Source organism: Hypanus sabinus, chromosome 23 (assembly GCF_030144855.1).
Source record: "Hypanus sabinus isolate sHypSab1 chromosome 23, sHypSab1.hap1, whole genome shotgun sequence".
NCBI lineage: Eukaryota > Metazoa > Chordata > Chondrichthyes > Myliobatiformes > Dasyatidae > Hypanus > Hypanus sabinus.
The window spans coordinates 20858251-20873724 of NC_082728.1; the positions used below are offsets into that span (position 1 = coordinate 20858251).

The window sequence follows — 15474 nt, forward strand, 5'->3', positions numbered from 1 at the left end:
AGACTCTTGCAAGACACACAAGGTTTTGATGGTACCTTTCCACTTATTGACTGGGACTCCCATAGTGTAAAGGACTAGATGGGATAGAGCTTGTCAAATGTGTTCAGAGAAGTCAATGAGTACGTAGATGTCCCAGTGATAGAGAGTACAATACCTGATCTCCTACTGGGGACTGAGACAGTGCAGGTGACAGAAGTTTGTGCAGGAGAACACTTTGCATCTAATAATCATAATGCCATTAGTTTCAAGGTAATCATGGAAAAGGATAGGTCTGGTCCTCGGGTTGAGATCCTAAACTGGAGAAAGGCCGATCTTGATGGTATCAGGAAGAATTTGACAAATGTGATTTGGGACGGTCTACTCCCTGGCAAAGATGCACTTGGTAATGTTATGAACCCCGTAACTGGGTCACTTACCAGCAAAGATAGAGAGGTCCGTTGAAGTCTGATGGTACTATTTTTAACAGTACTTATTGATAAAAATACACAAAAATAATATCAATGCAAACATACAGATAATATACATCGTCAATACTAAATCTAAAAGCACGGGTATAATAATAATAAGAAATAGCTCTATCGTTGTCTAAGGGATAATGTGTTGTCTGATGGAAATATAAAAGTCACTCAAGTTCATTCAGGCTGCAGCTTTTGGTTGGAGAGAGAGACGATTGTTTAGAACTTGCCCGTTTTCCTTTTTATGATGTCGATCCTTCGAAATGTCGTCGGTGGTGATCTCTTTTTTAGCTAAGCTGTCTTCTGTGGTAAGGCCCCAATCCCAGGCAACGGGAAAGGACACACATGGGCCCTCCACCGGCTGTCGCTATTAAACGCTGTCACGGGATTTCTAGCGTTTCTCCTGGTGCGTCTACAGGGGTTGTTCTCCAGACCCTCTTTTATCCTGCTTCACGGGGTCTCAGATGTCAATCAGGTTGGGATGATGCAATCCCTCAACCAACCCCCCTCTGATCGTTCCCTGAGGGCTTCCATGAAGTACAGTGCTCAATACACAATTCCGTCTCCAAGAGACAATGGTCGTTATCCGTGGCTTTGTATCACGGAGGCCAGGACACATTCCAAACGTCTCTCTCTCATTTCCTGGGTCTCCTGACCTGAATTAACAGCGATCTTGCGATTCTCAAAAAGGAGGGGGCTACTTTGGACCCTTCGGCCCCTCAGAGTTGGGCACAGGCGTAACAGTAAGCAGGAGGTCTTTGAAAGTGAAATTTTGAGAGTACAAAGCTTGTATGTCAGAATAAAGAAGAATACCAGGTTTAGGGAACCTGTTTTTGAGAAATGTTGAGTCTCTATTTAAGGAATAAAAGGAGACACATAGCAGGTACAGGCAGGTAGGAACAAATGTGGAGTATAAGACATGCAAAGGAACACTTAAGAAAGAAATCAGGAGGGCTAAAAGATGGCACGAAGTTGCCCTAGCAGATAAGGTGAAGGAGAATCCTACAGGTTTCTACAGGTATGTTAAGAGCAGAAGTATTGCAAGGGACAAAAATGGTCCCCTGGAAGGTCAGAATGGTAATGTTTTGGAGCCAAAAGAGCTGGGAGAGATCATGAATGGATATTTTGCATCTGTTCTAGTGGTGTGAATTTTTCTCTGTGTTCGTTTGTGTGAAAATTTCCTCCAAGTGTGTAACAACCTGTTGATCTCCCCTACCCTGCCCCCTCCCCCTTCAACCCATGCAGCGGACACGCCCGATATATATATTGTGGAGCGACTGTTTTCCAGCAGCCTGGTGGTCGTCGTCAGCCTTTCAACACCGCGGAGGATGAACGTCTATCATTTCAAAAAAGGGACAGAGATTTGCAATTACAGCTATTCAAATACCATCCTCACCGTTAGGCTCAATCGACAGGTAAGAGAGGCCATGGTTCAGCCAGGGGCAGGTCAAATAGCCATAAAGGTCTTTAGGATAGAAAAGTAAATGGATGAGTTCTTTGCATCTGCAGTACGTAAGGAATAGTTCATGGTACTTGATTTTGGTGTTCATTAACACCTGCCATTTTTAGTATTTACAACCAAAATAAATTATTGTGTTACTTCTAAAATCTCTTATTATAGTCGAGGCTTTTCATTTCCCACTCTGACTCTCAGAAGACTGGAGGGATCCCAAGTTGTAACTGTTGTTAATGGGATCAATGTAGGATTAGCATCAAAGGATGGTTCATTAGGGAGAGGGAGAGAGAGAGACTATGGTATGTCGAATTATGGGGTGAACAACTCGTTTTTGTTGTACTGAAAATCACGGTGTTTCTTGGGGGCTTTGCGTTTGCTTGCTAGGTAGGTGGAGGGTGCTGATGCTTTTTGCTGAAGGAAGTCGGGGAGGGGAGGGTTGATGCTATTTGTGTGTGGGGGAGAAATGGGGGCTTTGGGATTCTAACATTCCTTTTACTTTCACTCATTCTCTGGGGCAGTCTTCTGTTTTCATGGACGTCTGCAAAGAACAATAATTTCGGGTTGCACACACAAGATGCTGGTGGAACGCAGCAGGCCAGGCAGCATCTATAGGAAGAAGTACTTTCGATGTTTTGGGCTGAGACCCTTGGTCAGGACTAACTGAAAGGAAAGATAGTAAGAGATTTGAATGTGGGAGAGGGAGGGGAAAATGCGAAATGATAACAATGTGGATATGTGGTCCTAAGTACAATTCTGTGCAGTCAAGTTTGCAAAATGTTAAGTTAGCCGTAGATAGAAGGAGTCTATAATTAGGAATTTGAGTCGGTAAGAGATTAAAGATAATGGATTAGAAACATTTCCATGCAATGCATGTGGATGTCATCAAAAACCCAGTTGAAGTATGCGAGTGGGTACTGCGCTCCCATACATTTGTTCCAGATCCTGTGTTGAAAATGATGCACAACATCAGTGACAATGGCATTCAAAGCTTGTTCTGATATCAATTGCACAACATTCCTTTGTGCATTCAAGGCCCACAAACGTTGCCGGTTACTCAAACCAAAGCAGATCTTAGCTAAAGGACTGACGCCTCTAATTTCAATAGTTAAGAAATGCCTGCTGCTCTGGTAAGGTATCCAAGGCATTCAAGTACTCCCTTATAAATAGTTCCTCTTCCCAGTCTCTCTGTCAAAGAAAAGATGTAATGGAGAGAGAACAGTGCCAAGTAACTAGATTGGCTCCTGGGGTGGCAGGTTTGTTGTTTGAGGAGAATTTTAGAAGAACTAGAGGTGTTTTCATTGTTACATATTAATTCTCGTATGCCTGACTTAATAGACACAAGGATGATGTTTGCTCCAGAGGAGGCATCTAGAAACAATGGCTGCAATCTCAGAATTAAGGGTTAACCATTCTGGGGCATTGTGAGAAGAAGTTTCTTAAGCTGAAGAGCAGGGAGTCTTTTGGAATTTCTTGCCCTAAGAGACTGCAGAAGCTCAATTGCTGAATATATTCAAGCAAGAGAGAGAGAGAGATCAATATATATCAAGTTATTAATCAAAGCAGGAGATGTGCGGTGAGTGCAGGAAGGTTTCACAGAAGTATTTGATCAGATCTGACCTTATTCATTGGTAACGCAGACACAGGACAACATGGCCTTCTCCTGTTTCTATTGGGTCTTTTAAGAGACTTTTGGATAGGTAAATGGAGCTTAGAAAAATAGCGGACTATGGGTAACCCTAGTAATTTCTAAAGTAGGGACACATTTGGCACAACTTTGTGGGCCGAAGGGCCTGTATTGTGCTATAGGTTTTCTATGCTTCTATTTCGTATGCCTTATGTTGGTTTCTGTAAACATTTTGATCTCCTTAGCTGTGTACTGGTCTCTGACCTTGCATGAGTTCCTTCTGGAGAACTTCAAACATATTTTAACACTCTACTGGGTCAGTCAGTATGTGTCCTTTTAGTAACTTCAAGTATATTTCTTTATTTGATAATCTGATTGATATGAGACTCTTCTCACCTTATTTCTAGTGGATACGAAGTACTATTTTGAGCCACCCACAGTCTTGATCATCTTCACTGCTATCCCATTTCTATGTCTCATGCTTGCTCACCACTTTTGTAACTCGGGACTCTTTCATTACACTGGAACCACCTTGTTTACAGGTCAGCTGGTGGCGTAGTGACATCAGAATGGAATGGACTCTGGAATGGAGGTTCCTGAGTTTGAATCCAATTGGGCCGATCCCGAGTATGCTTTCCATCCATGCCGGGTTGTGTGTTGAACTCGCAACTTGACCTCATAAAATAAAGGAAAATACTGTGAAATGTCTGTGTGAGGACTGGTGCACCACACAGTCTTTCATTCCACACCTTTTAAGGCATGAAAGTGTCTGATGCTGGACTCTCAGGCCTGAGTTGACGTCATCATCATCACCTTGTTTATCCTTTTATTGTTGCTACCAGTCCACTCTCAAAGTTTCAAAGTGTATTTATTATCAAAGAATGTATAAATTATACAACCTTGAGATTTGGTTGCTTACAGGTTCGCTCATAAAACAAGGAAGCTGAAAGAACCCAATTTTTAAAAATGAGGCCAATTCCTCCCCCCCCCACAACACACCCACAGAGAATAGAGAGAGAAAAAACACAAACCACATCATATTAACAATAGAAATGAGCAACAACAGCAGCATTCTGAAGCAAATTGAGTCCTTCGATCCAACTGCCCAGAGTAGGCCCAAAGCCTTGGTCTCAGTTCATCATGTTGGCGGGGCAAATTGCCGCAAAGTTCGCAGACTTGAATCTCGCCAGCCGGGGGGGGGGGGGGGGGGTCAGTTTCACAGCCTTGGCATCGCAGAGAGAGAAGCCCCCAAACTATCTGGGTTGGCGTTTAAATTGTCCAAACCTCGTAGTAGGACCCAGGCCCTGCCACCAGCGAATTGTTCCAGGCCTAGATTTCACTGCCAGAGGAGCCATTCGTGACCCTTCCAAATCAGCTGCGCACCCAGAGTGATGCAACTTTAATGTTCTTTCCCTTAAAGATATTCCATTCCTTTGCATGCAAATGTGTTGTAGCAATAACAGTTCTGTGGGATTGAAACCCATAGTACAGCATTGATTCATTCCAAAGTTAGGAGCTCTTTGAGGTAATTACTTCTACAAGCCCTAACTTTAAAGTATGAACAGGTCTCTCTGCTGCCCATTAAAGACAAGATTCTATGGATACTTGATGACGTTGCTTAATCTTAAATTCGCAAACTAATACAAAATAAATTGTTACCATTGTCAGATAATAACTTTTAGTAATGCATGGGCTGCGAAGATCCTGCTCAACTCTTCAAAGAAAGGTCTGATATCATTTAGATATTTGTTACCCTGATTTTAATTCACTTCAAATGTGCACTGATGAAGTTGAGTCAAGCCTTATTAGAATGGCCACATCCAACATCAGTGCATATAAACCTGCAGATATGTATTAGAGGTTCCATTCAGAATTGGGAAGAAATGTGATCAACATAACTTCCTGGTGTCAAATGGGATGGTTTGAGTATCTCAGAAACTGCTGATCTCCTGGGATTTTCACACGTAAGTCTCTAGAGTTTACAGAGATGGGTGCACAAAGTGAAATACTTCCAGTGAGCAGTGGTTCTGTGGGAAAAATCCCTCATTAATGAGAAAAGTCAGAGGAGAATGGCTAGACTGGTTCAAGCTGGCAGGAAGGCAAATAACCACCTGTTATCACAGTGGTGTGCAGAGGAGCAGCTCTGAATGCACAATACTTTGGATCATGAAGAAGATGGGCTACAGCAGCAGAAAACCATGAATACACAGTCAGTGGCCACTTCATTAGGCACAGGAAGCACCCAATAAAGTACCCACTGAGTGTATTGTGACATTATGACTGCCTGCCTGGTAAATTGCCATTTGGAATAGATAATGTGGGATGCAGGATTTCCAACAACAACTTGTGATCTGTAAGATGAGTAAAAGATATTCCCAGAAAGTACAAATGGAATTTCTTCACACTATATTGTTCCTAATTCTTCCCTTCCCAATTTGCTCGTACTTCTGGTCCCTTCTGCTAAGAATGTGACAAGTATGTGCAGTAGACTGTTTCTGCTCTTTCACTGCAATATGGATGGAGCTTTTTTTAAATGTTATCTACATGTGTGACCTTTTACAGTCTTGTTTTTCAAAGAAAAATAGGTGTGGTGGAGCACTTGGTAAGTGTGTAAAACTCAAGATCACGATTGTTCACTGCAATTTTTCAGTACACAAAGTAAAGGAGAACAAAATAATCATTATTCCAGATCCAATACAGGGTTTAAAAAACACAGGCATAAAGAACTTAATAAAAAGCACAACAAGTATAAGTTTATGTAGACTGATTATATGTATGTAAAGTGACACAAGGTACAGGAAGGAGTACAAAATCTGTACACTAGGTGACTCTGACAGGAAATAATAAAGCAGTGGTGATGGGATGCATTAATGGATGGAGGTGTTGATCAGCCTGATGACCTGACAAGTAACTATTTTTAAGTCTGGTGTGAGTGCTGCATAGCCTGAAGGGAATGGGACAAACAGTCTGTGAGCAGGTTGGGTGGGATCCTTCATGCCCTTTATCATGGAGGATCCCATTTGTGTATCTGACATGTACCACCCCATGGACAGGAGTTACATTAGCCTGTATTTAAATGCAGGCCATTGTTTTAAGCTCCTTGGGTCTTTAAGTTATTGTTGTAGTTGTAGCTTGTGAGCACTCCCTCTATAACTCAAGATTTTTCCCCCAAATACCTGACGTTTGGGATTCTGTGTAAACATTTTGAAAGTTGCCTGCAGCATTTTAAAGGCAAAACACACACTTAGGCGTGCAAGGGTGTTATTAACACCACCACCAAATTTCATCTCTGCTGAGAAAAGAACAGCTTTTTTCTAGCTAGCTTGTCGAGGGTGGTTTTTTGATATTTATCAATTCAGGCAATATATCTTTCTTAATATTAAGAAAGAAAAATGTTTTTGCTTATGTTAAGATGGACAAATATAATGATAAAATGTGAAATGCGACACTGACTGAAAACACTGCTACACCTTACAAAAGTGACTGATACCTGTCAGGATATCTTGGCTGATGCACAGCTCTGGCACTGAGTGTTTGCTGTATTGTTGAAGGTGCCACTTTTTGGATAAGGTGTTCAGTTTTGGCTCCATCTGCATTCTCAGCTGAAGAAAAGGATCTAGTAGCAACATATTGATTTTAAAAACAGACAAAGTCTCATCTTATCCTGTCCAACATTTGCCTTGCCCATTGTGGCTATGGCATTTCCCTATAATCAATAGTATCTGCACCTTAAAGGTAATTCATTGACTGAGGAGAACTTTGGGACCTTCATGGAGAAATGAAGTAATAACCACTTATTTAATTCCTTCATCTTCATCTTCTCAAAGGGATCTCAGTGTTTCGTAAATATTGAGTTGTCTGCATGCTCCAGGTAACAGCTGTGCTTGAGCATGTGTTTCATGTTAGTCCCAGCAATTCCAATAGAGATACTGGTCATTCTGCCTAATCATTAGTGTTGTACACAATCTTAAACTGGGGTGGAATTCAAAATAATGTTCAAAGAACTGCACGTCAACAGAATGTCATGTGGAGATTCAAAGGGAGGACTGACCATGCTATTCCTAAAGCACCTTCCAGTAAACACCACAATTCAGTGTTTAAAGGTTTTCTGCTAATCAAGACCATTAATTGCAATGCTTTGTAAAAGTATTCAGCCCCCAACCATTTATTCACAGAAAAGCCCAAAAAGCAGGGGAAGTTGTAAAGCATGAAAAACTAAAAATTCAAAACTGAAATACCAGCAGTTGGAAAGCATTTATTCTGCTTTCTTCTGTACTTAGTGGAACCACCTCTCACAGCTGTACATATTACAGCCAGTAGTCTCTTTGAATAAGTCTCAATTAGATTTGCACAGTGTGATGGAGTACACCATCTTCTACATCCTTACAGTACTTTCTAAGTGGTGTTTTGCAAAATCTTTACAGGCAAGGATTTGCATTCTTCTAATAGTACATGTGGCGTAAATCTAATATTGCACATCAGCCAGGTTATACCATCCCTACTGTAAAGTATGGTGGAGGTAGCATCATGCATGCTGTGGGGATGTTTTTCAGCAGCAGGGAATGGAATTCTGATCAGGATTAATGGGAAGATGAGTGCTGGTAAATACAGAAAGATCCTGGATAAAAATCTGCTAGCCTCTGCCAGGAAGCTTAAACTGGTAAGGAAGTTCATCTTTCAGCAGGACAATAAACTAATGCACACTGCCAGAGCAACCATGGAATGGGTTCAAATGAAGAAAACTGATGTCCTTGAGTGGCCCGGTCAAAATTCTGACCTCAACCTGATCAAACATCTCCGGCAAGACCACAAGATTGCTGTCCACTGCTGCTTCCCTACTAACCTGGCACAATTCGATCAAATTTGCAAGGAGGAATAGACAAGCTTGTTCCATCATGTTGTGCAAAGTAAATAGAGACTTACCCAAAAATTCTACCTGCTGTAATAGCTCCGAGAGTTGGTTCAATGAAGTACTGAGCGGTGTGGGGAGGGGATGCTTCTGAACTGCTGACATTTCAGTGTTTGAATTTTTACTTTTTCATGTCTTTGCGGCTCCACTGTGAAAAATGAAGCATGTGATTCACAAATAAAAATTCTCTTAATTTGATCAAAATCCCTGGTTGTAATACTCATTTATGTGAACAAAGGGTTGGGGCTCTACAAGGCACTGTCTGTATCTGAACCCTCTGATTATGACAATTCATTTTCCCTTCACAGAGGCTGATAGTTTGCTTGGAAGAGTCCATTTATATTCATAACATCAAGGATTTAAAGTTACTGAAAACTATTCAAGATATACCACCAAACCGCACAGGTGGGTAAAAATTAGTCTAAAGACAACTTTTAAAAGTTAATGTCTGAGCTGAAAACTCCATGAAGTTCCTTTGTGTTACTGTAGATTGTTTTTGTGAAGTAATAGATAGTACCTTCAGAACCTTTAACATAGTTGTTTGGGGCTCTTCTGGTGGTTGTTGTTTTGAACAAGATGGAGAGATGTTGTCAGTAAAATACTTTCACTTTTGGTGTTATGGTCACGAAAATATCCTGTATTCTGTCAATACTAAAAATTATGCAAAATGCTTAAATCATAACTTTAAGTTCCGACAGCTGTTCTACTCAAGTCAATCTCAGCACATATCAGTGGAACAATGTGTTAATTTAATTGCATTTAAAATAAATTTGAAGGTTTTTTGCAATAAGAATAACACACTATTACTGTAATCTAAAAATGCAAGAGTAATTTTGATAGTTAGCTTTTCATCTTTCTCTCAGATTTTGTGGAAGAGAGTGCCAATGAAGCACACCCTTTAGTACCTGCTTTGACCAGACCTAATTTTTTCTGCTCTGTCTATTAGCTGGGCAGCCACTTTCTCATCTTCAGGAGGTTTTTTACATGGGGAAAGTGACTGCATGGGAGAACTTGGGAGCTGAGCCAAATAACCCTAATAAGAACAAAGAAAGACTCCTGAGAGGCTAAGAGAAATAAACCTAAGAAGGATTGGATGGGCTTAGGGGCGGGTGTTGTGAAGAAGAGAAATCTGAATGATGGAAAGAGATGTGTGATGGGGAAGTACTGTGGAAACCATTCTAACTGGTCACATCACTATCTGGTATAGAGGGGACACTGCACAGGATCAGACAAAGCTGCAGAGGGTTGCAAACACAGCTCCATTGTAGGCACCAGTCTCCCCACCATCGGGGACGTCTTCAGTAGGTGGTTCCTCCAAAAGTCAGCACCCATCATTAAGGTCCCCGACCACCCAGGACATACCGTTTTCTCATTACTACCATCAGGTAGGAGATACAGGAGCACAAAGGCACATACCCAATGCTATAGGAATAACTTCCTCTCCTTCACCACCAGATTTCTGAACTGTTCATGAACCCATGAACGCTACCTCACTATCTTCTCTCTCTTTTTGCACTGAATTTTATTTCATTAATATATATTTAATGCAATCTATAGACTTTTTCATGTATTGCACTGTACTGCTGCCACAGAACAACAAATTTCATGGCATATGTTTCACTGATAAGAAACCTGATTCTGATCCTGACTTAGAGACATGAGGAGATGGAGGAAGGGGGAGGGAGGGAGGGAGGGGAGGGAGGGAGGGAGGTAGGGAGGGAGGGAGGGAGGGAGGGAGGGAGGGAGGGAGGGAGGGAGGGAGGGAGAGAGAGAGAGAGAGAGAGAGAGAGAGAGAGAGAGAGAGAGAGAGAGAGAGAGAGAGAGAGAGAGAGAGAGAGAGAGAGAGAGAGAGAGAGAGAGAGAGAGAGAGAGAGAGAGAGAGAGAGAGAGAGAGAGAGAGAGAGAGAGAGAGAGAGAGAGAGAGAGAGAGAGAGAGAGAGAGAGAGAGAGAGAGAGAGAGAGAGAGAGGGAGGGAGGGAGGAAGTGGGCAGAGAACAAGAGCTGGCTGAATCTACAACCCTCTGCAGCCTCTTGCGATCCTGCACATCACAGCCTCTGTACCAGGCTGTGATGCACCAGTCAGAATGCTCTCCACTGTTACATCCACAGAAATCTGCAAGTCTCTGGTGACAGACTAATCCTCCTAAACTCCTAATGAAGTATAACTTGTAGCATACTTTGTTCATGATTGCATTAATGTATTGGGCCCGGAGTAGATCCTCTGAGATGTTGATGCCCAGGAACTTGAAACTGCTCAAGTTCTTGGGTATCACCCTTTCCCTTAAAGAGGATTGGGGTGTGTTCTCCCAACTTCCCCTTCCTGAAATAGACAATCAATTCCTTGGTCTTACTGACGTCGAGTGCAAGGTTGTTGTTGAGACACCACTCAACCAAGTGATCTATCTCACTCCTGTACGCCTCCTCGTCACCATCTGAGATTCTGCCAAAAACAGCTGTGTCTTTGGTAAATTTATAGATGTCATTTGAGCTGTGCTTAGCCACACTGTCGTGAGTTTACAGAGAGTAGAGCAGCAGGCTATGCATGCATCCTTGAGGTGCTCCTTTGTTGTTTGTTAGAAAGGAGGAGATATTATTACCAATCTGCACCAACTGTGGTCTCCCAATGAGAAAGTCAAGGATCCAGTTGTGTAGGGGAGGGTCAGAGGCTCAGGCTTTGAAGTTTCCTAATTAGAAGTTAGGGGATGGTTGCATTGAATGCCAAGCTGCCGTTGATAAAGCTGCTTGATGTATGTAATACTGTTATCTAGGTGCTCCAAAGTTGAGTGGAGAGCTGGTGAGATGGTGTTCACTGTAGACCAGTTGTGGTGATAAGTAAATTGCAGTCTATCCAGGTCCTTGCTCAGGCATCAACAACCTCTCAAAGCACTTCACTCACAGCTCTGGCTGAATTCTCAGACATGCTAGAGGCTGACACTTCACTGGATTAAGCAAGGGCCCAATTAGTCTATTTAGACGGGTGTGTAAAATATCCTTTGCATTATTTGGATGTGGATCACCATTGATGTCCAGGGCTGCACTAACCACAAACATGCCAAGATACAATAGATTACTAAAGTATTGTTATCATGACAATGTTATTTCTTTGCTTGTGCTGAAAAAGAAGGCGTGTCACCTACAATCAATGACTGATTCTTGCAGAAGTAATTTTTGGCTTGAAGTATTTTGTTCAAATCCCCATTATATTGACATTGCTATACAGTCTGCCCGTCTTATCCGCGAGTTCAGCATGCATGAATTCAACCAACCGCAAATCGCGGAAACCTGGAAGTGCTCTTTTTTTTCTTGTCATTATTCCTTAAACAATGCAGTATGACAACTAGTTTACATAGCATTTACATTGTATTAGCTATTGTAAGTAATCTAGAGATGATTTAAAGTATACAGAAGGATGCGCATAGGTTACCGTAGGTCAGGATCGGAAAAAAATCGGAAGGTCTCTTACTATGTAAGTCGGAATAGGTACATCTGGTATTATTTAGTGTCAGTTCAACATTTGTCTTTGTATATAGTATATATTTTACCTTTCTATGCATATAAAACACTTAAGAACGTATGTTTCAACGCCATGCTGGGTAAGTTCCCAAGTTCAATCCAGTGACAAACCACTTCCGAACGCGCTCTCCTTCTGTGCCTGGTTGATGTGGAGGATCAAAAACCCAAAACCCAACAATTAAACCGCTGTGTTGCTTAGTAATAATTCTAGCTTTCATCGGGGCAGGGACTTTCTCACTTTATCCTTTAAAATTGTTCCGATCGTTGACCAACTGTAGTCTAACGCTTTTCCAATGACTGATGGCGTTTCACCTCTTTCCGATCACTTTATTATTTCCACTTTATTTTCAATCACGATCGTGATTATTTTTGTGAACAGAAATACTGCGGATTCAGAGCGCAACTGCTGGGTCCTAATGTCCACCACACTGGTTAAATAAGGTCTGGGGTTCTGCTGGGTCCTAAGGTCCACCATATTGAGACAGGTTGAATAAGAGACTTGAGCATCCATGTTTTTTGGTATCTGCGAGGGGTCCCGGAAACAATCCCTCGTGGATAAGGAGGGTGGACTGTAATTCTCGCAGGTTCTCCTTTGCTCAGATACATCTCATTCTCACAATATGATTAATCATGCCACATCCCAAATCGGCTTTGTTATTATAAGCTTACCTGTATTGCATTAGTGTTGCGAAATTATATTTTCACAATTGTGATGTCTATCCTTCCCGATCAATGCAATTTAGTGGTTACTTTTATACCATTTTAGGTGAGGCCGATGTGGTCTGGTGTAGTTCTCTTTGCTTTTGTTTTTCATTTCACTGTGAGTGTACCATTGTCCTGGTCTAACATTCTAACATCTAGTTTTATCTGCTTTATTCAGGTCTCTGTGCACTTTCCATCAATCATTCCAACTCATACTTGGCATATCCTGGCAATGCCACAATAGGGGAGATAGTGATTTATGATGCAAATAACCTGGTGAGTTTTTACTGAAGTAGAATACAGCAGTAGTTTGCAGTTTACACTGGCATTGCAATTTAATTGGACTATTTTGAATATGGAAGAAAGTCAGAGAGAGAGAAAATTCTTCTACCACCATTGCAACCAACTTTCATCATGAATTAATTTCAAAATTCAAAGTAAATTTCTTATCAAAGGACATATATGTCACCATATACTACCCTGAAATTCACTTTCTTGCAGGCATTTACAGTAGAACAAAGAAATACAATCGAGTCAGTGGAAAACTACACACAAAGACTGACAAATAACCAATGTGTAAAAGAAGACAAATTGTGCAGACATAAAATGCAACAAATAATAATAAATAAATAATACTGAGCAAATGAGTTGTAGAGTCCTTGTAAAAGAGTTTATAGGTTGTGGAATCAGTTCAGCGTTGAGGAGAGCGAAGTTACCCGTGCTGCTTTAGCAGTCATATGCCTGTAGGGCAATAACTATTCATGAATCTGGTATTTGAAATCTAAGGCTGCTGTATGTCCTTCCGGATGGCAGGAGAGAGAAGAGATCATGGCCTGTACAGTGGGGGTCCTTGATGATGGAAGTGATTTTGATACCGAGTTACGACTGATACTGTAACATGACCACTGTGATGGTTTAGCAATGGCAAGGAATATCTGAGTTTTGCACATTGGATGTAGGTCAATAAGAAACATTTGAACTAAAGTTTTAAATCCAGGACTTTTGAATGAGAGTTCAATTAGATAAATTTTCCACTGACCCTGGCATCACTAGCCTCCATCTTTGGGTCCGGATGGAGTCGTCTTCTCATGCACACACTTAGAACAATTAAACTAATGGAATTGAATAAAACAAAAGGTCTACTATTTTTTCTCTCAGCATTATTTCCCACTTGTACTTGTAGAAGGTCTAACCTGGTAGAGGCTCTTTGGGAAGATTTCCCAGGCTGAGGACTCATGTCACAATTAGAGATTGGTCGGTATGATGTTGTTGGCATCACTGACTCGTGGCTGAAAGAAGACCATCAGTAGGGAGCTTAGCATCAAAGGATATACTCTGTATCGAAAGGACAGGCACGAAGGCATAGGCGGTGGTGTGGTTCTGCTGGTAAGAGATGGAATTAGATCTTTAGTCCTAGGGTCAGAGAATGTTGAATCTTTGTGGGTGGAGTTAAGAAACTACAAGGGTAAAAGAAACATTATGGGAATCATATGTCAGCCTCCAAATAGTAGCCAAGATGTGGGGTTGAGATTGCAAAGGGAGGTGGAAAAGGCTTGTAATAAGAGTAAAGATACAATTATAATGGGGGACTTCAGTATGCAAGGGGATTGGAAAAATCAGGTTGGTATCAGATCGCAAGAGAGGGAATTTGTTGAGCGTCTATGAGATGGCTTTTTAGACAGCTTGTGCTTGAGCCTATTCTGGGAAAGACTATCTTAGATTGGGTGTAGTGTAATAATCCTGATCTTATTAGGGAGCTTAATGTAAAGGAACCCTTAGAAGGCAGTGATCATAATATGATTGAATTCATACTGCAATTGGAGAGAGAGCGAGAGAAGCACAGGGTATATGTACCAGTATCACAATGGATAAAGGGAATTAGAGGTGTGAGAGAGAAGTGGATTGAAGGAGGATACTGGCAGGAATGATGGCAGAGTAGAGGTGGCTGAAGTTTCTGGGAATAGTTCACAAGGCACAGGATAGATGTGCCCCACAGAAGAAGTAGTTCTCAAATGGTAGAGGTAGGCAACCGTAGCTGACAAGGGAAGTTGAAGACCACATAAAAGCCAAGGAAAGGGCATATACTCAGCAAAACTGAGTGGGAAATTGGATGATTGGGAAGCTTTCAAAATCCTACAAAAGGCAACTGAGAAAGCTATAAGAAGGGAAAAGATGAAATATAAGGGAAAGCTGGCCAATAATATAAAGCAGGGTACCAAAAGTTTTTCAGTTATATAAAGTGTAAAAGGAAGGTGAGAGTTGATATTGGACCACTGGAAAGTGATGCTGGTGAGGTAGTAATGGAGGACAAAGAAATGGCAGATGAACTTAATGGATATTTTGTCTCTGTCTTCATTGTGGAAAACACTAGCAGTGTGCCAGAGGTCTGTGAGTGTCAGGGAGCAGGAGTGAGTGCCATTGCTATTACAAAGGGAAAAGTGCTAGGCAAACTCAAAGGTCTTAAGGTGGATAAGTTACCTGGACCAGACGGATTACATCTCAGAGTACTGGGAGAGGTTGCTGAAGAGATAACAGCTGCATTGGTCATGATCTATCAAGAATCACTTGATTCTGGCATGGTCCCAGAGAACTGGAAGGTTGCAAATGTCATTCCACTCTTTAAGAAGGGAGGAAGGCAAAAGAAAGGAAGTTATGGGCCAGCTAGCCTAATCTCAGTGGTTGGGAAAGTTTTGGAGTCTATTATTAAGGATGAGGTTTCAGGGTACATGGAGACGAATGATAAAATAAGTCAGCATGGTTTCTGTATGGGAAACTTTCCTGACAAATCCAGAACCAGAGGGCACAGCCTCAAAAT

At 41.6% G+C, this 15474-nt stretch overlaps 1 protein-coding gene across 3 annotated transcripts in view; it reads left to right on the forward strand.

Moving 5' to 3' along the window:
* Positions 1 to 15474, forward strand: part of wipi1 (WD repeat domain, phosphoinositide interacting 1) — a 97412-nt gene that overhangs the window by 52715 nt on the left and 29223 nt on the right. For all 3 annotated transcript variants that reach the window (XM_059948480.1, XM_059948479.1, XM_059948482.1), the window contains 3 exons: positions 1701 to 1870; positions 8753 to 8849; positions 12838 to 12935. In XM_059948480.1, coding sequence (XP_059804463.1) covers positions 1701 to 1870; positions 8753 to 8849; positions 12838 to 12935 — 365 coding nt within the window. The remainder of the gene's footprint in view (positions 1 to 1700; positions 1871 to 8752; positions 8850 to 12837; positions 12936 to 15474) is intronic.